General features: G+C 46.4%; 1 protein-coding gene across 1 annotated transcript in view; it reads left to right on the top strand.

The window, feature by feature from the left end:
• Flt1 (fms related receptor tyrosine kinase 1) overlaps positions 1 to 27,585 on the top strand; it is a 158,070-nt gene that overhangs the window by 110,337 nt on the left and 20,148 nt on the right. The window contains exons 16-22 of the mRNA XM_051205137.1: positions 5,223 to 5,329; positions 9,740 to 9,872; positions 14,142 to 14,246; positions 19,216 to 19,329; positions 20,784 to 20,872; positions 26,605 to 26,761; positions 27,168 to 27,268. Of these exons, the coding sequence (XP_051061094.1) occupies positions 5,223 to 5,329; positions 9,740 to 9,872; positions 14,142 to 14,246; positions 19,216 to 19,329; positions 20,784 to 20,872; positions 26,605 to 26,761; positions 27,168 to 27,268 (806 nt within the window). The remainder of the gene's footprint in view (positions 1 to 5,222; positions 5,330 to 9,739; positions 9,873 to 14,141; positions 14,247 to 19,215; positions 19,330 to 20,783; positions 20,873 to 26,604; positions 26,762 to 27,167; positions 27,269 to 27,585) is intronic.

A 27,585-nucleotide genomic window follows, 5' to 3' on the forward strand; every position in this document is an offset into this window, starting at 1 on the left:
GCCAACCCTCCAGCCCATAAAACTGTATTTAAAAGTTCAAAGGGGTTGAGAGAAGGGGAAGGAGAGGGAGGAAAGTTTCAAACCATAGTTAACAGTTTGCACAGTCACCCTGTTATCTTCATTTTTTAAAAAGAAACTGAGCCTTGGGTCTGCCATACACAGCTGCTTGAAGGCTCCTGCAAGGACGTTTTCCCAATTCCTGATGGCAGCTGCTCTAGTCCCCCACCACCCACGCCCCATCCCTGGGGCAGGGTAGGCTCTGGGGACAAAACTTCTTGTGATTTCCTTTTTGGGAGCTCACCTGTTACACTCTGTAAGTTGAGCTAATGGCTCTGCTGCCCAAGGGGCTGGCACTTGCTGTCACACAGAGCCACATGCCAGGCCAGTATGTGGGTGCCTAGCTACTGTGAAAACAGCTAAACACTTGCTTAGGTTCACCTACCCAGAGAAAGCCTGTCCCAGGTAACTGTCCTGTGAAGTTGCGCCTAGATGGTGCACAAAGAGCTGCCATCATCACTGAAAAGGCTCAAGACACCATGCAATGCAGACTCCTGACAAGATACACCACCCCTCAGAATTCAGACTAGCTGCTAAGTGGCACTGGAGGGATGACACAAAGTCTGGGAAGGCAACTGACAAACATTTGTCTGTGCCAGAGGGGGAGAAGCAGAAACAAAAGGCACCATTATCATGTACTTTCGGCCACATTCCTATCAGCATCCTGAGAAAAAGTCCCCAACCCTGGCCTTTTACACACATTTATGGGACTGATGTCCCTGAGACCAGCACTCACTCCTAATAGTTATCAAGTCCCATCCATGTTGCCTGTGACTCTGAGCAGCTAGGCTACTTTGAGTACTAACCTGATCACCTGTCACCAGCCAGTTGATGCTGGGTATAGCCAGGCTAGTGTGTAGAGAAAGCACCTAAGGACTTTGCCTGTCCAGCCAAAGTCTGTCCTGACAGCTCTTTAGGAGAGAGAGAGAGAGAGAGAGAGAGAGAGAGAGAGAGAGAGAGAGAGAGAGAGAGAACTATCAAGTGAGGCCATAGAGGCCATGTGATAAAGTGCTGAGATTTCTACTAAATTGCAGTGTACTAGTGTTAAATTGGGCCTCATGGACAGTCTTCATAAGGGTATTCTAATGAGCTGCTTCCATAAATATGTGTTTATGCACAAATAGCCCCACTGACAGGAATTTTGCTTGAGTAAGGACTATGGAATTAGACTTTGGGGGCCAACTTCCTGTCGCACGGAATGCGGTGGGAAAATTCCCACAGTCTGGAGAGGACCACGGGCTTCACATTCCATGCAGGGAGTGTATGCAAAGCCCCTGTGAAGACAGTACCATCAGCATCTGTGGTGGTTGGAAGCCACTGCAGGGTGCCTTCAAAAGGTTCCAGTCTTACCACAGAATCTGTTTGCAGCATAAGTGTGTGTGTGTGTGTGTGTGTGTGTGTGTGTGTGTGTGTGTGATGTGTAGTGTATACGGTGGTGGTGGGTGTGTGTGCATGAGAGAGAGAGAGAGAGAGAGAGAGAGAGAGAGAGAGAGAGAGAGTGCAGTTGAAGAAAACCCATACTCACATGAACTTTGGCTTACAGTTTTCCCAATCTGAGAATGTATAGTGATATTGAAGGGCAAAAGAAGATATAAGACCTAAGCATTTAAAAATTTTAACTAATTTTTAAAATTGGGAGCAGGGCTGGAGTGCTGGTCCAGCATTTAAGAACACAGACTCCGCTTACAAAGGAGCTGGTTCAGTTCCCAGCACCTACATGGTGGTTCACAACCATCTGAACTCTAGTTCCAAGGGATTCATTGCCCTCTTCTGGCTCCACTGATGCTGGAACATATACTTACATACATACATACATGCAGGCAAAAAATACCCATGTCATAAAATAAATGTAAACCAGTCTTTAAAAAAAAAAATGGCAGAGTTAACCTCCACTGAGCTATACTGCCTGGTCACTGTTTGAATTCTCTCCTGACAATAACAGAGAGCACACATTGGCAGGGAGGCAGCCGAATGACAGGATTACATTTATGGCCTGGAAAGAGACAGGCAAAGCTAAGTAGATGAGAACTGAAGGGTTCAGTGACAGTGGAATGAGAGGAGGTAATACCCTCACAAGCAAAGAAAGTAGAGCAGGTGGGACAGAGAATGTTGCCTCTCTACAGTGATTAACAGGCTCTCATAAAGGCTCATATGATTTGAGTAGAGGAGGAAGAGACAGTACCCTTAGACACATGATGTCTAAGCACTGGACTCAGTTCAGCACGGTTAAAACAGCCCTGCTACTCACAGGCAAGAGGCCTAATCTCTCAGCGCCCTCTACTTCCTCATTCAAGAAATGGGGAAATCCAACACATAGTGTTGGCAGGAGTCTTGGTAAGTAAACATATGCCAATCCTTAGAGGTGTCCCCAGAACAGAAGGCACTCAGTCAGCTGTCACTCACAGGTTCCCAGAGTGCTTGTCTACTTACCATAGTTCCGTGCAGGATATCTCACTGACTCCAACTGCCTGCAACATTGTACTTAGTGCATTTGTCACCCAGGTGCTCAGAGCCCATGATGCTCCAGTCCTGTTCTGTGCCTCTTGTCATACCGCCATTTACAGTCACCTCCCATGATGTTCCCACTCCCGTGATGCTCTTCCCTGCTTTCATGTCTCCCATTCAGAACCCATTTAAAATACACCCTCCAGAGGGCATTGAATCCCTCAGGCTCTGAAGCATTTTAAATTTCATTTGTTTACTATGAAGGGGGTACATGCCACAATACATGTGTAGATACTGGAGGCTAACTTTTTGGAAATTGGCTCTCTCCTTACATCTTGTTTTGGAGTCAGGGGTCTGTTATGAGTAGGTTTTTTACTGCCGGCCTGGTCCCACTGCCTTGCCAGCCCCAAATAATACACAGAGATGCTGTATTTGATATCATGCTGTTGGCCAGTTACTAGTTTCTTATCGGCTAACTCTGCTTAAACATTAACCCATTTCTATTGACCTAAGTATTTCCGCGTGGTCTCATCTTACCGAAGAGAGGCTCCGGCGTTCTTCTCTCTCTGTCCTCCATCTTGAATCTCTCCCTACTACTTCCTCTCTCCTCCTAGTCTCCTAGTCCCACCTATCTTGCTTTCCTATTGGCCAACAGTGCTTTATTCGTTAACCAATAAGAGGAACATATTTACAGAATGGCATCTCCCATCGGGGGTCTGTCTTGAGTCTCTCGCTATGCTGAGTATGTCACACTAGCCAGTTTGTAAGTTTCTGGGGGAGTCTCCTGCTCCCGCCCCCATCTCACCCAGGAGTGCTGGGAATTACAGGTGTGTGCCAACACTTCCAACTTTGCACATGGATTCCAGGGAACGAAACTCAAGCAACCGTCTAACACCTTTACCACCTGAGCCATAGCCTCAACCCTCTGAAGTAGTTAAAAAGATTGCCCTCTGGCCAGGCAGTGGTGTCACATACCTTCAATTCCAGCACTCAAGAGGCAGAGGCAAGTGGATCTCTGTGAGTTTGAGACCAGAGTAGTCTACAGAGCAAGTGTCAGGATAGGCTCCAAAGCTCCACAGAGAAACCATGTCTCAGACACCTGCCCCCCCCAAAAAAAAAGTTTGCTTTACTGGACTTGGAATGTAGCCCAGTTGGTAGGGCACTCACCTAGCATGTACAAGGCCCTGGATTTGATCCCCAGCACCACATGAACTGGTTATAATGTCACATGCCTATAATCTCAACTTTGAGAGGTAAGGGCAGGAAGGTCAAAGTCATCCTTGGTGATAATTGTGAGTTTGAGGCCCACTTGGGATACATGCATGGGCGGGCGACTGTGTTTCAAAGGATGAAAAATAAAGAAAGGCCAATGTCCTGGTGTCTGCTGTAAGACTCTTGGTATGGCTCACCAGGATTCTTGAATGTTCTGACTCTCCACTACTTATCTTCTTGTCTCCTCCTGCGCCTACCTCTGCCGTAGCAGAACTGAGTTGAATTAAGACAAAGAACCCCATAGTGGGGAACTGATGTTTGAAGCTATGATATTGTTGTCACATATCCACGGGGTGGGTGTGAGCACACCATACTTGCCTAAGAACAAGTCTCACCTGGCCTCGGCCTAACTTTCTTTGTCAAATCAAAGGAAAAAGTGTTTCTTCAGAACTCCTGGAGACTTGCCCCTGGAACCTTTGAGAGGGAACCCTGCTGGGCCCAGGGGGCTCTTCCCTCACTGACTAGGCATCACATGACTGCCCTGGTCTCTCTTTGGGCCTGGAAGGGACACAGCTCAGCTCTTTTGCTCTTAACCCTGGAATAGATGTGACTGGGCAGGCCCATGGTCTCCTCTTCCCTCTCAGCCAGTCCAATCAGCACTGGGATCACAGATCCAGACACAGGGGACTAGACTGGGGGTGGTTCAGAGTGGCAAGCAGACTATTGTGATCGGCCTTGAATTTTTATTTTTATTTTCAATGTCAGCTTTGAAGATTTTTTTGTGAGTCCCAAAGGGGCCCTTTAATGTCTTTTTCTTTTCTTTAGAATTTCCTCTAAAACCAATTAGGGAGATTTAACATGTTCCAGATTTCACACTTTAATGAGATTTCCCCCTGCCTTAATTTCCCTCGATCTTTACTTTCTCCTCTGATTTCTAATTAACCATTTCGGAGAATATCATTTACAAACTCAGTGGAATTTCTAGAAAGTCTTCTAGGTGCGAGTTCATGGCATATCTTAGAAAATGGGACTTGTGCTCCAGCAGAGGCCCAGCTAGAGCAAGTGGGGTCACCGCCCTTGAGGGTTCCTGTGTTGACATTGTAAGGATTCGGGCATTATGCTAGCCTGCCCTCTGTCACCTGGCAGAATGCACTCAGGCAGTATCCTGGTCAGCCTAGGGTTCCAAGGAGACTATATCACTATTCAGTCTGCACGCAGGTGCAAAGGACCCTTTAAAAGAAAACCCTCCCCACTTCCGCTTTCTTTCCGGCTGTTCCTTTGAAGGGGCAGACAGGACTTTTTCTGCCTCCCTCTCCCCCCTTCACCCTCATCTCCCTCTTTGTCTCTTCTCTCCCCTTTATCCCTTCCCTTTCTTCATTCCCTTCCCTTTCTAATAAAACTCAAGCTCTGTCTGCCTGGCGTGTTTGTCCTTCACCTGCCGTGGAATCCACCGAGTTCCCCACGTGCTTTATTCCTAGCAGACATTTCTGTGCTTTCTCTCTCTCTAGGATCCTCAGACAAGTCGAACTTGGAGCTGATCACTCTCACATGCACCTGCGTGGCTGCGACCCTCTTTTGGCTCCTTTTAACTCTCTTCATCCGGAAACTGAAACGGGTAAGAACACAGGAGAAAGGAACACTAAGCTCTGCCCCCTTCCATGCAAGTATGGCCATCCGTATTGTCATTGTTCGGTCTCACTTAGGCAGCCATATTGTTGAGCTATCATAGCTATAACTAATATCACGGGATCACAGGGGCCTCGTCCCTAAACAAAAGAACTAAGGCTGCTAAGGAATACTGAAAGAGGGAGAATTAGCCTCTCCTCGGGATGACCCCACTAACTGGTTATCCACTACCAAGTGCTCAGCCCTGAAGTCATATATACAACACTAAACAGATTCAGCCGGTCGTATTTACTCAGTAAGTTCGAGGCTACAAAATGAGTTCCACGACAGCCAGGGGTTACACAAAGAAACCCTGTCTCAATGTCCATCCTCCCAGAAAAAGAAAAGAAATCAAAGGGCAAGTGAAAAGAAGACCAGCCTTTGAGCTGGCTCTGCTCTATTTCCCATGAGTCTGTGTGGTGCGGAGCACTAGGCCCCGTGTCAGGCCCTCTGGGGACCTTGGAGAGCAATGACTACTGTTTACAGTCTGGAAGGAGACTGATTGGACTCCATCACACAGCCAAATATCAACTGCAATTCTGCATCAGGTGTAAGGGACAGCAGACCAAGCCTGAACTTAATGGCTCATGCCTGTAATCCCAGCACTCAGGAGGCGCAGTAGGAGGATTGCAAGTTTGAGGCCAGCCTGGACAACGTAAGGAGACACTGTTTCAGAAAAGAAACAGAGCTAACCAAAACATATAAGGGATGGTGTGGACTCCAGAGGAAACAGTGTTAGTGGGAGCAGGGGCATAGAGGAACACAACACATGGAACAGTAGTGAGGTTAGCCTGCCAAGGCGAGGCCAGCGAAGGGCTACGCCCAGCTGCTCAGGGCCTTGGACAATGCAAAGAAGCAAATCTGCTAGCCAAAGGCTTTAGCAAAGGCAGAGGGGCAGTGTTAAGCAAAAGTGAGGTGTGGTAAGAAGAGGCTACTGCTCCAGTTAGGGGAGCCTCACCTTGAAGACCAGAGGAAGCGTCATGGTGTAAGGAAGAAGCATGCGACTTATTAGAAGGTTAGAGTTGAGAGGTCTTCAGGAGGGAGTATCAACAGGACTTGGGAAAGGCAAGGTTACTGCATCTTCCTTCCTTTCTCCTTCCCTTCCTTCTTGTTTGTTTGTTTTGTTTTTCAAGACAAGCTTTCACTGTCTATCTCTGGCACTCTCCTGTAGACCTGGCTGGCCTCGAACTCACAAAGATCCCACCTGCTGACTGAGTGCTGGGATTAAAGGTGTGTGCCACCACAGCCTGGTGTTTTCTGCGTTTCCTGGAGATTCTCCTTTGCATTTGTCCCAGGTCTTGTGGGAAACAACTTGTGCAGGGTGTCCGTTTATCTTACCAAAATGTCAAAGAGGAAGACATACTATTATTCCCATCTAAAAGAGGGAAACTGAGGCTCCCTGAGGTAAAGACATGGGTCCAAATGTCACTACAGCAATTCAGTTCTGAGCAGAGACTGTTGGACTTCCTACTGATACCGAAAATCTTAAGGCACACTTGGTAGTTGGGATGGAAGAGGTGGCTGGCAGCAACCTTCCATGTCCATACAGGACACCAGGCTTTTGGCTCAGAGTGTTTGTTCTGAGACCTGACAAGGCCACTGCTTTACAAGAAAATTATAGTTTTGAAAGGAGAGAGCACATCTTCTGGGAGGTGGGGGGAGGAATGTTTGCAAAAATGCAAACTTGCATGGAAGGAAAAAGCTAAGAGGGAAACAATGCTTAAGGGTGTAGCTGGAAGGGTGTAGCTGGAAGAAATGGCCAGAAAAAAATAAAAACAAAACACCACACTCCACTCTGCCTGCTTCTCCTGCCCTCACTGGAGCAGCAGCCATCTTACTCAGTAAGACCTTATGGGATAAGAATGGAAAGATATAGAACAGATTTACACTGCTCTTACACTGCCAGGATTCCACATCGTAGGAACTGGTGGGCGCGAGAGGTCATCTGCAGCTTGACTGGAGGAGGCAAAGGTGAACAAGGAGTCCAAAAGAGATGTATGTCCACCTGGTTTTTCTAACCGCATGCTAATTCCTCATTGATAAAGAATGCATTTTATTTCCTTGTCCCCACCTGGTAGAGCCAGTATTCGAACAATGGCCAGCATGTGCTGATGCTTGCTAGAAGCCAAGTCCTGTTCTAACAGGTTGGCCAATCGTTTGATATCCATAGCAACCCTCTCAGATAAGTACAATTACGATTACCATTTCATAGATAAGCAAACCAGGTTTAGGGGAGTTAAGCAACTTGCCTGGGAGCTCATTTGGCTGTGTACAACAAGTCAAATGGGTGGCTCAAATCCAGGCGGTTATTCTCCATGCCAAGTGCCGAGTAGCTGTTCAGTGTTAGTGTCGATTGAAAGAATAAATATTTGTCAACTAGTCCTCTGCCACCATACTTCCCTCACAGGGCTGTATGGAGTTTCCTGCCTTGTTGAGATAAAAGCATTGAATTTCACAGGACAAGCTCTTCCTTGGCCTGTTCTCTTATGCCACTCTACATCCTTGACACCTCCCCACTCTGCAGAAACCCAGGGTGTCCCTTGCTAGGTCCCGGCTGTCATATGCTTTTTTGTGGATGCATTGGTGATATTCAACACACAAAAATGTTAAGTCATCAAAATTTTACCAGTTCTTCTCCCCAGAGCACCCATAGCCTAACACCCATGTTACCAATTCCTTATCTTTTGACTTTTTACCCTTTGTTGGAGGCTAAGAAAACTCTCTGCCCTGAGGTATTTGTCCCACATTCTAATGATAATGTGTGGAAGGAAATGATGGATGAGGTGAGCTGTGACTGCCTGTAAGGGCTGAGGAATGTGGTGGGTGTGAAGTGGTGGATATGGAAAGGCGGTGCCCCCACCCCCCCACACACACACTTCGTGCTTCCTCTTGGTTAGGGAAACAAACTTCAAAGGCGAAGGCCAATTGCGATGTAGTTTATGTGACTTTGAGGCAAGGGATCTCTGGGAAACATCTTTTCTGTCCAATACGGGAGTCTGCCCACAGAAACTCAGTCATCAGCCCTGGATATGTGTCCATTAACAGGAATTGAACCTGCTGATGATGGACTGTAGCTGTCAATCTACACATCTGTAATCTGCCATAGTGGTTACTCTGGGTTTGACTTGTATTTCCAAGAAGTCAGGTTCATAGCACATGCCTATCTTAAGAATGTGACATCTGAACAATGCCCTAAGGAACTCAAGATGTGACTACATTTACTTCTCAGCCTTTGAAATTGTCAGCCTCTACTTCTGAGAATAGAAAGGACTTTGTGGGGCTGGAGAGATGGCTCAGTGGTTAGGAGCACTGGCTGCTCTTCCAGAGGACCTGGGCTCTGTTCTCAACACCCACATGGCAGCTCACAGCCATCTATAACTCCAGTGCCAGGGATCTGATGCCCTCTCTGGTCTCCATAGGCACCAGCCAAGCATGGTGCTCCGACATTCAGGCAAAACACCCATACACATAAAATAAAAATATATAAACCTTTTTTTTTTTAATGTCAGTCACTGCTTAGAATTGTATTAAATGCTTTTCATTTTTTAAAGAAAAAAATCTCAAGCCGGGTGGTGGTGGAATCTCAAGCCGGGCGATGGTGGCTCATGCCTTCAATCCCAGCACTGGGAGGCAGAGGCAGGTAGATCTCTGTGAGTTCGAAGCCAGCCTGATCTACAGAGCAAGTTCCAGAACAGGCTCCGGCTCCAAAGCAATACAGAGAAACCCTGTCTCGAAAAACCAAAAAAAAAAAAAAAACTCTCAAATCAGAACATGATGTGCACGTGAGGCCAGTGGAGGCCTGAGGCACATTCATTCAGGAAAAGATGCTACTGTTCCTGCAGAAATGTCGTGAGAGGAAAGTAAGGAGATGTCTCCTGGAAATGGCTCGCTGCCGTGTGTATGTCTCAGTCACTGTTCTGTTCCTGTGAGGAAACCAGAACCAAGGCAGCGTTTAAAAGGGAGCTTCTAACTGGGGGCCTGCTTAACAATTTCAGAGGGTGAGTCCTGGCCCACCACCACTGGAGAGCAGCTGAAAGCACACACAATGCACAGTCACAGGCAGAGCATGGTCAGGGCCCACGCCCAGTGACACACCTCCTCCCACAAAACCACACCTCTTAATCCTTCCTGAACAGTCCATCCACTGAGAGCCAAATACTCAAACTTGAGCTTTTGGAGGCCATTTGCCTTCACACCACCACAGTGTGATTCGTGTAGGTGGGAGGGCCGCTGGGCTTGGCCTGATGATGCAACATGGCAGGTGTGACAAAGTACTGTAAAGTGTTGTAAACTTTAAAAGGGCCTTTAAAGGTGTTTGTTTTCTTCTTGATGACATTGGGGTTGGTTCTCTATTTCTCAGCCTTCTTCTGAAGTAAAGACGGACTACCTGTCAATCATAATGGACCCAGATGAAGTCCCCCTGGATGAGCAGTGTGAACGGCTGCCCTATGATGCCAGCAAGTGGGAGTTTGCGCGGGAAAGACTTAAACTAGGTAATGTATTCTGTTTGGCAGCTTCGCAAGTCTATGAGAGCAAGCTAATCCATGTAGCACATTTGTTTTGAGAAAAGCAACAGAGAGCTAGACTTAGAAGTCTACCCTCCAGCTGCCCACCTACTAGCTGGAGTCACGGACGAGAGAGAATGCAAGCTGTTGCTGAAACAGTAGGACAAGGCAACAAGAAGCATCTTGCCATCATTCAGTAGTTAGTTACTGAGCACTGGGTCTGAATGACAGGTGCCAACATAAGCCCTAGAAATGCCAAGATGTTTGTGTCTCTTCTCTCCAAATGTAGTGTCCAGCCTGCAGGTAAATGAAGGAGGAGGGAAGAGAGTCTGTGGCTTACAAGCCCAGGCACTCTTAAATAATGAAGCTACTGGGGACAAGACATGTTGCCTAGAATACAATCCAGCAGAGTGAGGTTCAGATAAATCAAGCTCTCTGTCCAAATTCACGTTGTAAGACATCCCGTGACTTTCCTGGTGGGCCGTGGTCCAACCGTAAGGGATCACTGAAGTTCACTTTTGAAGAGCAGAAACGGGTTTTCCAGGTAAGGAAGATGTTGTAAACAGCAGCCCCGTGCTTACCCCAGTTCCTCTGACACAGACGTCACAATGTGCATTCATCTCCAGCTCTGGTGCTGCAAAACAATCAATTGCTCCTGCCCAAAACGTTTGGAGCGTGGCTTCTGAAAGTTTTCCACTCGCTTCCATGTGTGCCAGAGTCATTAGCGGTTGGAACTAGGAAAACAGATTGTGAGCCCGATGTTCTCTGGGCTTGTCACTCTTGGAGCAAGAGAGCTCGATGTTCTGGCACTGTGAGCCCTCTCTTTACAGGCAAGCCTCACTGGGGTGGTGGTGACAGAGGGTGATAACGGTTTTTCTCTTAGGTCTTGAAATGCTTCTGCACACAGGGAGAGCAAAGTATCAGTGCAGGTCCTGTTTGGCTTGGGGGGAAACATTTGGAAGTCAGCTAAAAGCAGGAGAAAGCCAGAAACAGCTGCTTGGGGGTCTACTAACTATGGAGCAGTTAAACTTAGGTAGCACATTAGATGAATTCCTTCTGCCAGGGACGGTTCTAAAGTGGCTCACTGAGCCCCTCGGTGACCTTGGCAGGGAACAACACAGCATCATTTCCCTCACAATCAGGACCTGTTCTCGAGCCATGCTGCTTTCCAAACTCGTTAGCTGAGATTAAACATAGTTCTCGGAGGACAGGATCCATGAGAGCTCCCTGCCAACTCCTGGGCCTACCCCAGCCCGCCCCAGCTCTTCATTCCCTCTCACTTCAGTTCACAGCACACCCCCCTAGGTGTTTCCCTGGTCTCCAGAGTTCCTTTGGGCTCAGGGGTGTCACACAATCACTTTTCATAAGATTTTCCTTGGTGAAGGTTTTTCTTCTGAGCGCTGTGCTGTGTGAAACGCCTCAGCTGTGATTTGGCTGCTGTTATCTGAGTGTTTCCGACCGGTGGGAACTGGTGTCAAGCCTTTCAGTGCACAGTGTGGCCACAAGACGGGGCAGAATGGCCCTTCTGATGAACGTGGGAGCAGGGACGCCCCAGACTTCTTGGTTCTTTTTAGCCAAGGAAATGCCAAAGTGATTTGAAATCATGGCTGGCAACTGAAAGTTACCACGGTTGTATCTAAATTGGTGGAGAAGGGGGAAAATTGTTTGATAGACAGTGTTATATTGGAATTTAAAAAAAAAAGTGTAAGAAATACACAGACCAAGTGGTGATTTTAGCAGTGCCCACTCTCTGTTGGACACAATGCTCAGCCTTGTAGAAAGCAAGTCAGAAGTCCTGCTACTTGACTGTTCAGTTGGAACTCGGTGGTGTTAGTGGAATTGCTGAAATTGAGAAGAAAACTCCTTGGCTCCTTCAGGATTCCTTACTAAGCCTGGGAGAGAATGCAGCTCCTATAAATGTGCAGGCTACTGTCTGATATTGTGGTCTGTTTCTATACCCTCCAGCTCAGTCTACCTCTTACAGCTTCAGGAAACCCCTCACACCCACCATCTCAAATAACACCGCAGATCTGGATCAAGCCCTCACTCAACACCAGAATCTGTGGAGGACATTTCATGTTGAAAACATAATGGAGGTCGAGTTCATGTTACCTTGCCCCCTCCCTAGAATAGCTAGGACTCTTCAAGGCCATTCCAGCCTTGCGTGACAGTGACCTACCATATTTCTGAACTAGTGTGTGGCATCCCAGACAACGCTAAGAATTCCAGGGAAAGAAAATACCAGGATAAGTCAAGTTCAGTGTGAACTAGTCTGGCTGCAACTAGAACCACGGTCTGAAGACAGACCTCAGGGCACAAGATAATTAAAGAGCCCACAATAGCTTTGTGTCATTTTATGGGGCTGTGGCCTGCCCAGTGAGCACCAACTTGAACCCACTGGGATCGAAGGAGTGGGCCACCATCACCCAACCTTTTTTTTTTTTTTTTTAATTTAAGCCATGAGGCCCCTGAGAAACTCTTCCTCACCTAACCTGGAGACTTGGCACTTTGGGAGCCAGTTTGCTCTCTGTTTTAACTTAAGAGTCCATTGCAGTTTGGACCATTTTACCTGGAGACAGGCTGAGGGGCTGTATCTCTGTCCTGTTGAATGCGCTAGGAGGAATTGAGTTGAGCAGTTGCCCACAGTACATGCTTGGCTTTGGAGAACCATCTCCTTGGTGGCCCCCACTGAGCAGAGTGTCCCAGGAGACAGCTCTTGTGATGACACTTGTCATGGAAACTGCCCAGGTCCTAAGTGGATGCTTCATGGAGGCCAATAGCCTTGAAGCTACAGCAAGAAGCAGACTTCTGAGCAGTTGCATATCACTAGACAAGGCTCTGATATGACAAATGCTTCATCATCATAAACTTTACAAGAACATATATATCTCCATCCTGTTGGGGGGAAGGAAGGCTAATTAGCTAAAGGCTCATTACCAGGGCAGACTGAGGAAGAAGACTTCGATGAAAAGGAGGATTAAATTAACCTTCTGACAGGTGGGATTTTCATTTGACCAATGGTGTTCTGTTATTTCTATCCCACCCTGCCCTGCCCCTGAGGACACATCACCAGAAGAGCCCCCAAACGTTGACTTTCTTGGTTTACTCTTCTTTGAACATACCGAGCTAGGGAGAGCCAGTTTCTTACAGCTCGGTTTAGCTTCCTTACTGGGCAAAAGAGGACCCTAAATAGAAAAGGTACCTGAGGTTTCCGGGGGGTATTCTGCCTGAAGAGCAGATCTCCCTTCGACAAGCCTCTCTAGTAACTGTCTGCCGAAGTCCTAACAGGGCTTTCCATTCTGCTGTAACTGGACAGGGTCTCCTTTATAACCTTGCCTACACCAAGTACTTGATAATTAAGGCAGTGTCCTTCCCACTCCAAGAGTGAGGAAAGAGCCTAGAAATGGCGCATGCCTTTAATCCTAGCACCAGGGAGGCAGAGGCAGGCAGATCTCTATGAGTTCACAGCCAGCCTGTTCTACAGGGCAGGGTGAGTTCCAGGACAGGCTCCAAAGCTACACAGAGAAACCCTGTCTTAAAAAACCAAAACCCCAAACAAAACAAAACAAAGAGAGAGAGGGAGAGAGAGAGAAAGGTGTGTTAACAGTTACTAAAGCAAAACATAATGGACATCACGAAAGACACTCTGCTCTCAGTGATTTGGGCAATCATCTGGGGTTGTAGCAGATTACTACCCATGTTTGATGGCTCATGTAGGGAAAACCACAAAGGCTTTTAATGACTTATAATCGTATAATAGCTAGCAGGGAATGCTCTGCCCAGCACAGAAGTCTGAGAAATGACCGATCTTAATGATCTTAAGATATGAGGCATAGTTACACCCATAGCAGTCACCACCATTCATCCTTTTTGCAGAAAACGGGGCATGACGTTGACGGGGAGAAAGAGGGCTTGGAGCATATAAGTCATGAAACAGTGAAAGAAACTACCTGTGTTTGGTATTTTCTCCCTCCTTCAAGGCTCTGTGGCAAGGGGAAATGGCCACTTTCCTTCTTTGAATGCTCTAGAAGCTTAGACTAGTCTTGAAGGATGTGGCAGGGGTGGGGTGGGGGGGCTCAGAGGCAGAAGAATGAGTTCAGAGCAAGGGACACCAGAAATGCACTCACTTGGCCTCCTTTGGGGTCAGTCCACTGCAGAATCCCTTCAAAGATGTGCGCCTTGCATCACACGTACAACACGGCATTTTCTTCCTCGCTGTTGGCTTCACAAACAAACCAAGACCTTCTTCTATTGTAGGCAAATCACTCGGGAGAGGGGCCTTTGGGAAAGTGGTTCAAGCATCTGCATTTGGCATTAAGAAATCACCTACCTGCCGGACTGTGGCTGTGAAGATGTTGAAAGGTGCGTGCGTGTATTCCCATAAATGCCATGGTCTAGCTTTGAGTGACCTTTTACCTTTGTGCACTCTCTAAATATTGGTTCAGGATTAATGTAGCTTAGAAACAAACAAGCCATTTCTGCTCCATCCAAGGCTTCTTTGTTCCAGGACTTTTAGATTCAGCTACACTAGCTCAGTATAACCCTTGTCAATGGAACAATCCAGAACTGTGCATAGTAAAATGATCTCTGTTATTCTAAGGTCTTTCTTTTCTCACATCGGTTGCCATCATAGGTTCAGGAGGCTAGTGTGGTCATGATCTACTGTGGTTGTCAGGAAACTGCACACTTCACAAATCCCGAAGGCTCGGCCTGGGTTTGCTCTCACTATAATGTGAAAAAGCTAAAGGAAATTAGCTGATCAGATTTGATTTCTGTGATGCTGCTAAGCTCTGTAAAAATTATAAGCATTTCTTCTTTATAAGTAACAACTTTTTTAAAAAAGAATTCCATGTCTCACTGAGAGGTGGGAGGAAGGACCAATTCACATTGTAAGTTATGACTGCCACCATCAGACAGACTAAAAACAAGACTCAAGGAGAAGTGTGGAAGCCAAACTCTGGAAGGGCCATACATCCTTTGCATTGAAGGAAGGCTTCATGTGTGATGAAATAATCACACTCCACATCATACCAAGATTTCAAAACCAAGAAGGAGGCAGACCAAACAACAACAAAACAAACAAACAAAACAAAACAAACAAACAAACAAAAACCTTCAATGCAATTCTGGCTTTCCAAAATCTCCAATATGGTGGAAATTTGTTTGTTTTTCGAGACTGGGTTTCTCTGTAGCTTTGGAGCCTATCCTGGAACTGGTTCTGTAGATCAGGCTGGTCTCAAACTCACAGAGATCCTCTTGCCTCTGCCTCCCAAGTGCTGGGACTAAAGCCATGTGCCATCAACGCCCGGCCTGGTGGGGGAAATTTTGTATGTTTGGGTTTTTTGTTTTGAGGAAGGCTCTCACGTTGCCCAGGCTTGCCTCACACTCCCAACCATGCTGTCTCCACCTCCCAGTGTCTCTACCATGTTTTGCAGAGGGATTTTTGAGGTCTGACTCCAGGAGAAAAGAGGCCTCCAACCTCTCATTCTTCTTCCCCATTGACACCATTCTTTGGAAGCCCCGTGTAAACACATTTTCTACCTCAAAGGGGCTGTGTTCACCATTGGAAGGCAGATAAGAGTCTAAAGGAGAGAGGGGCTGGACAGTATACTACAACCTAGACTCTGTGCTCTACAACACAACAGGGTGACTATAGAACACTGTATAATCTTATTTGCTTTTTTAAATTTTTATTTATTTATGTATATATGTGTGTGCCTACTTGTCTGGATGTGTGCTCCATTCATGCAGTGCCCACAGATGCCAGAAGAGGGCGTCGGGTCTCCTGGAACTGGAGCACAGGTGGTTGTGAGCTGCCCAGTGTTGTTGTTGAGAACTGGGCCCTGGTCCCCTGAAAGGGTAGCAAGCACTCTCAACCTTCCAGCCCCTCACACACAATAAGTTTTTAGATGTTTTATAAGGAACCACAAAAGAGGAGTTGAAGAAGTTCCACCACAAAAAAGGAAAGATTTATGAAGAAGGAAATGTTAGTTACTGGATTTGGTCACTACACACTATAGAAGTATCCTGTATCATAGCATACCCCATAGATAGCCACAGTTATTATGCTCACCTCACCATAAGGAGTTTGCTTAGGGTGGACTGCCCAGATGATAGCGGATATTTCTGTGAGAATCCCATCAGGACCAGCACTGTCCTCTCGCCCTGGATTGTGGGATTAGCATCAGCATGGCTTCTACTGGAGATAGCCCCGGACTGGGCACTTTAGCAAAATTAAGCTGTGCCATCTTTTCTGTTTGCTTGGTTTTGTTTTTTAAGACAGGGTTTCTCTGTGTAGCCCTGGCTGTCCTGCAACTCACTCTGTAGACCAGGCTGGCCTGGAACTCACAGAGATCTGCCTGCCTCTGCCTCTCTCGTGCTGTGATGAAAGGTGTGTGCTACCACTGCCCAGCCTTTCCTGTCAACAGTCTTGAGAAATGCACAGTGTTATGTGCCCCTCCAGTTCTACCCCCTCCACTGCAGATGTGGAAAAGTGGCTCAGAAAGGTTGAGCTGTCTGAGCCACAGACCCCGGCTTTTTCTCCTTGCCAAACAAGGATACCAATTTAGGAGGAACTGTTAAGTTATAAGGGAGAAGATTCTAATTTGAGATTGTTCTCAAGACCAGTCTCCTCTACATAATCCAGAATATATTTGTAAACTCAGGACTGGAGAGGCAGTTCTGCAATTAAGAGCACTGGCTGCTCTTCCAGGGGACCCAGGTCCAATTCCCAGCATTCACATGGCAGCTCACAGCTGTCTGTAAGTCTAGGGGATCCAGTGCCCTCTTCTGGCCTCCACAGGCACTAGGCAGCACTTATGCGATGCACATACATATGTACAGACAAAGCAGTCATACACATAAAATAAGAATAAATTAGTCTTTATAAAGGAATCCTGTTTATGTTGTCATCATTGATAGAAAAAAGATTTCTACAACATCCATGCCATAGAATTAAAAAAAAAAAAAAAAAGCCAATCCCTCAAGCTTTCTTGCTTAAAGTAGTTTACTCTTTGTTCCAGGGGAACTAAAAAAAGCACAATGTCAGACAAAGGCTATAGTCAGAAGTCCTTTCAGTGTGTTCCCAAGCTAAACCTTAAGCTTTTTGGCCCCCACATGGAAATGAAAAAAAAATGTCCAAAATGAGAAAACTAATAGCGCTGTTTATTTATACAAAAATACTTGTTGACCCCTACCCCAGCCAGGCTTTCGAGTTTATCTGGTTATTATTAAAAAATGATTCCATCTTATAAAATACTGTATCAATATCTACCACAATGTTAAGTACACACACCTTTGAGCCATTTCCAGGACTCCGTGCGCACACTCACACTCAAGCTGTCTATTATAGCTTTGTTTGTAATAGTAAAATAAATAAATAAATAAATAAAAGGGTGATGGCTCACACCTTTAATCCCAGCATGAGGGAGATAGAGGCAGGCAGGCTGATCTCCGTGAGTTTGAGCCAGCTTGGTCTACAGAGCTAGTTCCAGGACTGGCTCCATAGCTACAGAGAAACCCTGTCTCAAAAAAACAAAACCAACCAAACAAAACCCTGTGGCTGGGGCAGTAATTCGGTCTGTGAAGTGCTTGCCATACAACCATGAGGACCTGAGTTTGAGTCCCTGGTGTTTTAGACCACAGAGAGACCCTGTCTCAAAATACATGGTAGACAGATTCTGAGGAATGACACATGACACCTGGGATTGTCCTCTGACCTTCCCCCCACACACATACACACTGAATACTATACATGTCAGAAGAAACACATTAGTCCATTAAAAGGAATAAAGAGAAGGCTGGAGAGATGACTCAGTGGTGACAAACACTTCTTGTCCTTGCAGAGAACTAGAGTTTAATTCCCAACACTCACATAAAATAAAAATAAATAAAGCTTTTTAAAAAATAGGAATGAGAAGGATTCTTGATCTTAAAAGGAGGATCAGTGTGTGTGTGTGTGTGTGTGATGAAAATCAGCGGACAACTTGTAAGGTCCTCTTCTTCCACACATGAGTCCCAGGGATTGAACTCAAGTCATCAAGCTTAGCTGACTGAGCCATTGTGCCAGCCCTCGGTGGGTGTTTATAAGTGCATAGGGAAAGGTCTGAAGCGAGAACTGTTCACAGTGGCTGCTTCAAGTGACTTGCACTTTTCACTCTAGACCCTCAGACTCCTTGCATCACTTTTTATTATTGTTTCTTTTTATTATTTGACTTTTGATACTGAATATTAAACTCAAGGCTTTGCATATGCTAGAGACAAGCTTTGCCACTGTGCTGTAACCACCTACACATGCATACATGTAGACACATACACACAAACATGCACGTATGAATATACACATGCTATACACATTCACGAACATACACACTCTCTCACACACCCCTACTCAGATCTCCATACTCTAACCCATACTGTTGGAATATTTTTGCAGTAACACGTTTTACTATTTTTAACATAGCTTTAATTAGAAATGCCTCAAAATGGATGATAGGAACAAATACAAGAGGAACTCAGTTTAGATTCTACACTATTGGCTCTTGAACTGATACAGACCATTGCCAAGAATGAAGTTAAAAGTTGGAGGGTTAAGAGCACTTGCTACCCATGCAGAGGACCCGGGTTCGATTCTCAGCACCCACATGGTGCTTACAATCACCTGTAACTCCATTCCAGGGGATCTGGCTGGTGCCCTTTTATGGCCTCTACAGACACCAGGCACACACATGGTGCAGGCACAAACACCCATACACATTAAAAAAAAAAAAAAAAAAGGTAGTTAATATGAATCCTTGCTGCCTGAGATAACCCTTCAGTTCCAGGCATGAAGGGATCTGTGGAGAAAATAACATGTATAGAAGCAGCTGTCCTGACATTGCAGAGCCCACCATCCTGCCCCACCCCACCTCATCCCCCTTCCTCTCTTGTGACTCCCTAGAGAGGGGAATGAGAAGAGGGAAGGTGTGGGTGGGCCCCCTGCTTGAAGGGGTCTTGCCTCACCTGTTTCTGCTTGAAGGGAAGCCTCTGGAGGTCATAAGGTGGCCAATTCTGAGTCAGCACATTGTTGAGCACAGCCAGGGCCACCAAAAGGAAATGTCCAGTGACTAACCCCACCAACACAGCGGGCCTCACCTCGATTCAAAGGATGTTGGCTCAGGAGGGTAGGAGGAATAAAAACAGTCTGGTGACTTGGCCTTTTGCAGAATGTGGGGAAGTGAATGAAGCAACCCAGGGTGAGAAATGACAAACACGGATGGCAGGAACGCAGTTTCGGGGCGGAAGCAGTCCCACTGTCCCATACATACCCTGACTCTTCTTGCTTCTCACACAGAGGGGGCCACGGCTAGTGAGTACAAGGCTCTGATGACTGAACTCAAGATTTTGACTCACATCGGCCATCATCTGAACGTGGTTAACCTCCTGGGTGCCTGCACCAAGCAAGGAGGTAAAGGAAGAAAGTGGAGGGAGGGGGCTGTGCTGTCTGCTTTGCCCAAGCTGAGAAGGGAGCTCGACTCACAAGAGGGGAGCACTTGACTCATATAATTCCCTTCCTTCACCCCTGAGAAAATGGCCACCCAGTGCTTTGGAAGAAAGCCACTCCATTTTAGATTATCTTTCCCCGGATTCTAGGTCAAATGGCGGGCCTTTTTCTCTTAGGATGACTTGGGGTGTGTGTGTGTGTGTGTGTGTGTGTGTGACTATGGCTCCCTCAGCCTCACAGCAAGCACAACTGGTGAAATCCCAAGAGGAGGTGCCATGGGAATTAACCAGAAGGGCCCCTTGCTTCTAAGTGGCCATCAGGACAGGCCTTTGTTTGCCACAGGGCCAGGGAACAGGAGCAGGGCTGCACTGAAGACTGTTGGGCCCAAGCATGCCCTTGCTGATTTTAATTCCGCTATGGTAAGGTTAGTCCTTGAGTGTAGATGTAGACAGAAGCTCCAGTCATGAAGGTGCTGAGGGATTGTACACAAAAGGTCTTCAGTTTCCCAACACAGAAAGCAGACATGGAGCAACAGAGGTAAGAAAAGGAGATCACAAGTAGAAAGACGGGCTAAGGGAGGCTGGAAACACAAAGTCCTAGTGAGCCAGACAAGGCCCCGTAGCTTCTAACCTTGGATTAGCCTTCTTCGAGCAGCTGCCCCAGTGACCACTTTCCATCTGCCTCAACATTGAACCTGGAAGATAGAATAAAGCCTCTGAGACTGAGCAGCTGGGCCCAGCCAGGCCTGCTCTGTGGTGGGGCGACCCCAGCTCTTGAAGCAACTTCCTTTCTGGGACCCTGAGGGACAAGGGGGTGATATCAGAATTGAAAAGCCAGTAAAGTATTGATAAAAACTGAAAAAGTCACTTTTCCAGAGTCTTATCCTCAGTGAGACTTCACGGCACACCAGGTACCTGCCTAGTGCTCTCCTCACAGAGGTCTATGGAGTTTGTTGGTTACTAGCCACTAGACTTCAGGGGCCTTGTCCACTTCTGCCCGGAAGTAGTTCTGTGCTGTTGGGGAAGCACAGAGCCGTACAACGGAGGCCTCCATGGTACCGCCTAAGACCTTCAATGTAGTGGGTAGAGGGCAAGCAGCCTGTGTGCTCAGAATGGCTTACCCCCTTTAAATAGGGTGGGAGCTAAAGAGAGAAAATAATATTTTTGTAGCATGACATATAAATGCCCATGTTCATAAAACTTTATTGGAGCGAGGTCGTATTCTTGGTTATATTCACAAGGGCCATTTCTATGCTGCAGAGGCTGAATTGAGTAGTTGATTCATGGCCTCTCCTCCCAGTTGCACTGGGAGGCCCTACGCATATAAAAACAGGTTAGTTTGAGATCTCAAGGGCTGCCTGCCTGGAAGCTGTCTAATGGCTGCCTGGTGTGGCTGAGCCTGTGCCGTTTGGACTGCAGGGCCTCTGATGGTGATCGTGGAGTACTGCAAATATGGAAACCTGTCCAACTACCTCAAGAGCAAACGTGACTTCTTCTTTCTTAACAAGGTAAGGATTTGTCCTTCTGTTGCTGTGGCTTATGTCCTGAACCCAGTCTATCACTGATGGCAGTTGGCAGAAACCCCAGCAAGGATGACAGAGGAACACTGCTCACTGGCTCCCTTCCCCGGCCTTCGTCAGCTCCCTTTCTTCCTTGGCCCAGGCCCACCTGCCTAGGGATGGCCCTGTAACAAAAACAACAAGCATGCCCCCACGGACCAATGTGACCGAGAAAATTCCTCAATTAAAGCTCTGTCTCCTTGGGAGACTCTAGGTTTTTGGTGGTGGTGGGTTTTTTGTTTGTTTGTTTGTTTTTGTTTTGTTTGTTTTTTGAGGCAGGGTTTCTCTGTGAAGCCTTGGCTGTCCTGGAACTCACTCTGTAGTGATTTTACGTAGCTGCTGGGGATCTGAACCGAGGTCATCGTCTTTACACAATGAGCACTTTATCCATGGAGGCTAGCCCCAAGACATTTGTTTCTTAAAGTAATAATAATGAATATACTTGTCTCCACTTAATAGATAAACCAAGAAAACAAACAGTTGAGTAAGGTTTGTAGTCGCCAATAGAGCAGTGACGGGCCAGAGCTAGAAACAGTTTTGTTTACTGTCTTTTGCGCTTCCTCTTGTATTATTGTTGTTATTATATAATTGTGTGTGTGTAGGTATGCATGCACAGGCCACATGCGTGTACTGGCTGTCTTGCTCTATCAGTCCTTGCCTGGAGCAAGGCTGGCAGCCAGCAAGCCCCAGTGGTCCTTTTGTCTCCACTCCCCATAGCACTAGAGTTATAAGTGTGCAAAGCAATGGCCCGTGAGTTTTGCTTGCTTGTTTTTGTTTTCAAGACAGGGTTTCTGTGTATAGCTCTAGCTGTCCTAGCACTCACTCTGTAGACCAGGCTGGCCTGGAACTCAGAGATCCTCCTGTCTCTGCCTCCCAAGTGCTGGGATTACAGGCTGGGATAACAGGCTTATGGACTATTTTTTTACATTTGTGCTGGGGATCGGAACTTAGGTCCTCATACTTTGGCAGCAATTGTTCTTACTGAGTCATTTCCTCCAGCCCCTCAATAAACCTGATCCACTAAGTAAAGCTGTGCCATGTAACAAGAGGAATATCGGAAGGACTGGACAGGAAACTGGCCTGGTTGCTAGCAGACCCTAGGATTGAGCCCCAGAACTACACACACACACACACACACACACACACACACACACACACACACACACACACACACAAGACAAACGAGAAGACCTGGGCCAAGAATGGAGGACACACAAGTCTTTAAAGAATCATTGACTCTGAAGAAGAAACAATATATTCAAACATTGTGGTGTGTTCTGTGGTACCATGGCTGTGCCCATGTCTGGGCTGAAGAAGTCTGTGAGACAGTGATTGAAAATGTTAGCCAGTCACTGGCAGTGGCAGTCAGGAGCACACTGGAGACAAGCTCTCTGGCCCCAGAACCAGACTTTCCAGATTTAAGTCCTGCGTCTCCTCTCCTGAAACCAGACCTTGAACAAGTTACTCAATCTCTCTCCGTTTCAGTTCCTTGTGCATTAAGTGGCGCTAATAATAGAACCCAGGATGGGATTGTTGGGAAAACGAAACTCTTCCCTTAAGTGATTTGTTGTCACCTTTCGTCATCTTTGATCCACTGGGATGTTGAAGGATGGGGCATAGCTCAGTGGGGAGTGCTTGCCTATCGTGTGTGAGGCCCTATATCCATCCCTTCTCCTGCACTGGAAAGACAGAGATTGAGAGAGTCAGAGATAGAGAAGGAGACACAGACATAGAGGGTTCAGCTATATGGTGGAGGTATGTGTCCATCTCTACCATTTAGGGGAGAGTCTTTGTATATAAATTGAACCACAGGATACAGCCAGATGTTGTGGTATATACCTGCAATCCTAGCTACTCCAGGGTCTAAGATGTGTGAGCCATGTGTTCAAGCCTGGAAAATGTGAGACCAGGGCCAGAGAGATGGTTCAGCAGTTAAAAGGTCTTGCTGTTCTTCCAAAGTTCCAGAGTTCAGTTCCCGGCACCCACATCAGACAGCCCCGGGTATCTGTGCTCCTATGCACATGTGTACACATAATTTAAATAAATATATACATATATGGAAAGAGACCCTTCACAAAAAACAAATTCACAAAAACAAAGTACTGGACAGCTGGCCCGTTCTTTCATCCAGACTGATTTTATCAAAGACATAGTTGCTCTACCAGCCAGTTGAGAATATACTACATACCACCACCCCCCTTTTGAGACAGGGTTTTACTATGTATCTCTGGCTGTCCAGAAACTCCTATGTAGAACAGGCTGTCCTGGAACTCAAAGAGATCTACCTGTCTCTGCCTCTGAGGTGCTGGAATTAAAGGTGAGTGTCACCACTACTCAACTGTATTTCCCATCTTTAACAATGAGCTCTGAGACTATATATGTAGCCAGAGAAGTCAAGAAATCGGTAATGGTTAACAGGACAGCTCAGCCTTAGGTAAAGGTGCTTGCTGCCAAGCCTGATGACCGGAGTTTGATCTCTGAATCCCACACAATAGGAAGGAACCAACTCCAGAAAGTTGTTCCCTGGCCTCCACATTCATACATGCACACAAACACAAATAAATATATAATCATATAATAAACTAACTAAAGGATATAGTGGCCACAAGATGAAGACAAGAGAAAGACCTATCTCAATTCAGTCCCTGTTTTAGAACTTTCCCTATGAACCCCAATAAATAAGGGGTGCAGTGGTGGGTGCTCTGAGCCAAGAGCAGCACAGATTCCTGTCAGTCCTGATGTCCTAGACTGGGTTCAGGAAGTGCTTAGCCCTCAGAACACCCCAGGGACTTGGCAGGATGGAACGTTTGGGTTTGTGCATCCTTTGTTTGGAAGAGCTTGCTTCCTTTTGGGGCTATATTTAATGATTGCCTCCCCGTGGTACTTGGTGGAGCTGTGTTTTGTGGAAAACTCATGAATATCTGTCACATTGGGAGTCTAAAGGAATAGAGAGAGACAGACAAAGGAGCAGCCCAAAAGACAAAATTGAAAGTAGGTTCTATTATTTCCCAAGTTGGTCAAGATTCTTAACAATACTTTGTAATAAATCCACTGTTCTTCCAGAATCCACTAAATTAACCCAGTATACCATTGATTAGGGGTCAGAGGAAGGGTAAGGTGACTTGGGGACAGCTTCCATGTTTTAGTTTCAGGGAGGTATGAGGGAAGAGGCAGTAAATTTCCAGAACATAAAATTCTAGTCTCCATCTGAGCAAGCTAATGGCCTCAAAGAGAGAAAAACGATGTTCGCTTTGTTCGTTTGTTTGTTTGTTACCTGCCCTGAGGAAAAGGTGTCTGGGCTTTTCACATTCCTTCCAGGCCTGAAATTCCAGGCAGCAAAACTCTCTCCAAGGACCTGACAGAAAGGAGTGTGTGGGTAGGGTGTGTTCCCAGGATAGTCTCTATTCTTGGTGTGGGAACCACTGTACCCTGTATCTCAGGGTTGGAGCTGTCCCTCCTAAAGTATGCTGGATCTTCTGCTTGCTCCACTATGCCCTCTAGTGGAAGGACCACTCCCACTACTCAGACATTTCTAGAAAACTCAAAGCAGGATCAACAGGCTGCTATGCCCCTGAATCTCATTCCTTCCCAGCAACTGTCTAGACATTGCCATCTAACAGAACCTAGGCTGCATACATGGTACACAGTCCAATCCTAAAAGCCACTGGACAGGATGTGTTTCAAGTGTCAAGTAGCAGATGAATTATTGAAGGCAAAACACTAGAACATGTAAATCCTTTCCTATGAGTCACAAAATGTAAGATAAGGCCTTTTAGATGAGGAAAATGTGTGATGATATTTTGTTTATGAGCTAACAAATAAAACTTGCCTGTAGATCAGAGTGCAAAGCTAGCCACAGCCATAGAGGTCAGGCAGTGGTGGTACACACCTTTAATCCCAGCACTCAGGTTACAGAGGCAGAGGGATCTCTGTTAGTTCAAGTCCACCCTGGACTACATGAGATTGAATCCTGTCTAAAAGACAAAATAGGGCTCACACAAAGGTGATTCCAGCACTTGGGATCCCACACCTTTAATCACAGCGCTAGGGAGGTAGACACAGGAGTGATATGGCTGGGTGGAGAGAGGATTTTAAGGTGGGAGGAGACCGGAGCTCAGTGCAGTCTGAGGAGCAATGCAGTCTAAGCAGTCTGAGGACAGGAACATCCCTTTGCTCTGAGCATTGGTACAGGTGAGAACTCTCTAGTGGAAGGCCACTTTTCTTCTCTGATCTTCAGCTTTATTCCCCATATCTGACTCTGAGTTTTTATTATTAGAAACAATTAAAGAGGCTGAGAGATGGCTCAGCGGTTAAGAGCACTGGCTGCTCTTCCAGAGGACCTGAGTTCAATTCCCAGCAACCACATGGTGCCTCACAACCATCCATAATGAGATCCGGTGCCTCTTCTGTGGTGCAGGCAGAACACTGTATACATAATAAAAATTTTAAAGAAGTTTTTAAAAAAGAATAATTAGAATTCATGCTACAAATATGAAACTCAGAAAAATAAGGGGATTTGCCCAAGATTGTACAATTAATAGAAGAGCAAGGAGAATGGTTAGAGAACACAGAAAAAAAAAAGCACCAAACTTATGATGCTCAGAGCGAGTGGTCTTTGCTCTTCCTTAGGATGGACTGGTTGGTATAGGCAGCATCCTCATCTTGAATGAAAGGGAAATCCAGAGAAAAGTTTATCTTCTCTCCTCTCCCCCAAGAAACCAAAAGAACTGGTAACCTGAGCCCTATTCACGTCATTGAGTGACAAGTCTTGAAGGCCTATGTCACCTTTCAAGCAAAATGTCATGTGCCATGAAAAGCAGTGGAGAACACAGACTTGGGAGTTTTCCAAGCTGCATGTCAGGCTTTGCCAATTAGTAGGTATGGCTTTGAGGACATAACTATTCAGAACCTGCTTGTGTCCAAATTGTTTGAAGAGTGGGAAAGAGCCGGGTGTTGGTGATGCATGCCTTTAATCCCAGCACTCAGGAGGCAGAGGCAGAAGCAGGCTGATCTCTGTGAGTTCGAGGCCAGCCTGGTCTACAGAGCTAGTTCCAGGACAGGCTTCAAAGCAATACAGAAAAACCCTTCCTGGAAAAACTAAACAGTTAAGAGCACGCCATGCTCTTGCAGAGAACCAGAGTTCAGTTCCCAGCACCCGTATTGGGTGGCTTATAACCTACTATGATCCCAATGATGTTGTCTAACTTCTGTGGACACATTAATGTTCACATGCACAAAAATAAAAATAAAATAAATCTCTTAAACCCCCCCCCCAAACACACACATTCACAATTGGGGCTGAAGAGATGGCTCAGAGGTTAAGAGCACTTGCTGTTCTCCCAGAGGACCTGAGTTCAATTCTCAGCAACCACATGGTGGCTCACAACCATCTAGAATGAGACCTGATGCCCTCTTCTGGTGTGCAAGCATGAGAGCAGATAACAACATAAACTCTTGGGAAAATCGAGAAAGTATATGTTAGTCACACTAAGTGCTCAATATTTATCAGCTGCCAGGGACCTCTGTCAGTTGACTTAAGATGTTCTCTAGGAGCCTAAGCAAGGGCGTGAAAGGGGCTCCATCCTGGGATATCCTCAGGAGCCAGTGCCACCACCCTATGCCGTGGCTCCTCCAATCCTCGTTGGACCCCTCTCACACCTGTGTTTCTTGTCTGTTCTAAGGAAGCAGCCTTGCATTCAGAGCCCAAGAAAGAAAACCTGGAGCCAGGCCTGGAACAGGACCAGAAACCCAGACTAGACAGTGTCAACAGCAGTGAGAGTTTCGCCAGCTCGGGCTTTCAGGAAGACAGAAGCGTGAGCGACGCTGAAGAAGACGAGGGTAGGTATTCATTCCTTCCTGGCCTCCATCTGGGGTATTTTTACAATGTACTGGGCATCTCACACATTTGGGTTTTTTTTTTTTTAGTGTTTATCACCCCAATAAACATCCTGGGAATGAGGGTAATGTCCTGGAGAGACAAGATTTGAATAAAGATTATTTATAGCGTTGCTATGATAAGAACTGTTCTCTTCTTTCTGTCTTAACAGGTCACCCATTCCCACCCACCCCCCACCCCCACTCCCAAGGTCTGGAAATATCCCTGAGATTCATGTTGAGACTCAAATTCTCTTGCAAATGAACCCTGGTGCCCTTGTTGGTTTGTTTTATGTTTTGTGAATATTGCTTAATAAACTGGGATTTGGCCCAGTCCCAAAAGGCTTGACAAGTTTCTAACTCTTGCTAGATTACTACAGTGAGATCTCCAAGCAGCCCCTCACCATGGAAGACCTGATTTCCTACAGTTTCCAAGTGGCCAGAGGCATGGAGTTTCTGTCCTCCAGAAAGGTCAGCTCATCTCTTTACAGTTTTCCCTGCTTTCTCTTTCTTTCTTTCTTTTAAGAAAAACCCTTTACATTCCGGGTCTTTTTTTGTACATCAGGCCATGAATTCATATGGGAAGGGCTCCAGCAGCTCAGGCTCCTTCCCATTTGTTCTCACAAAGTGTGCTTCTCTGGGTGGAGCAGGCTGGTAAAGAAAAGGACTATGAAAACATTCCGAAAAGTCAACAAAGCTTTAATTAAAGATTCCTCAAGGCTACTACTAATAGTAGTAAGCGCTGCCTGGTTTGGATCTCACCTGGCACTTGAGCTGAACCCAGGTGC

Source organism: Phodopus roborovskii, unplaced genomic scaffold, assembly GCF_943737965.1.
Source record: "Phodopus roborovskii unplaced genomic scaffold, PHOROB, whole genome shotgun sequence".
Taxonomy (NCBI): Eukaryota; Metazoa; Chordata; class Mammalia; order Rodentia; family Cricetidae; genus Phodopus; species Phodopus roborovskii.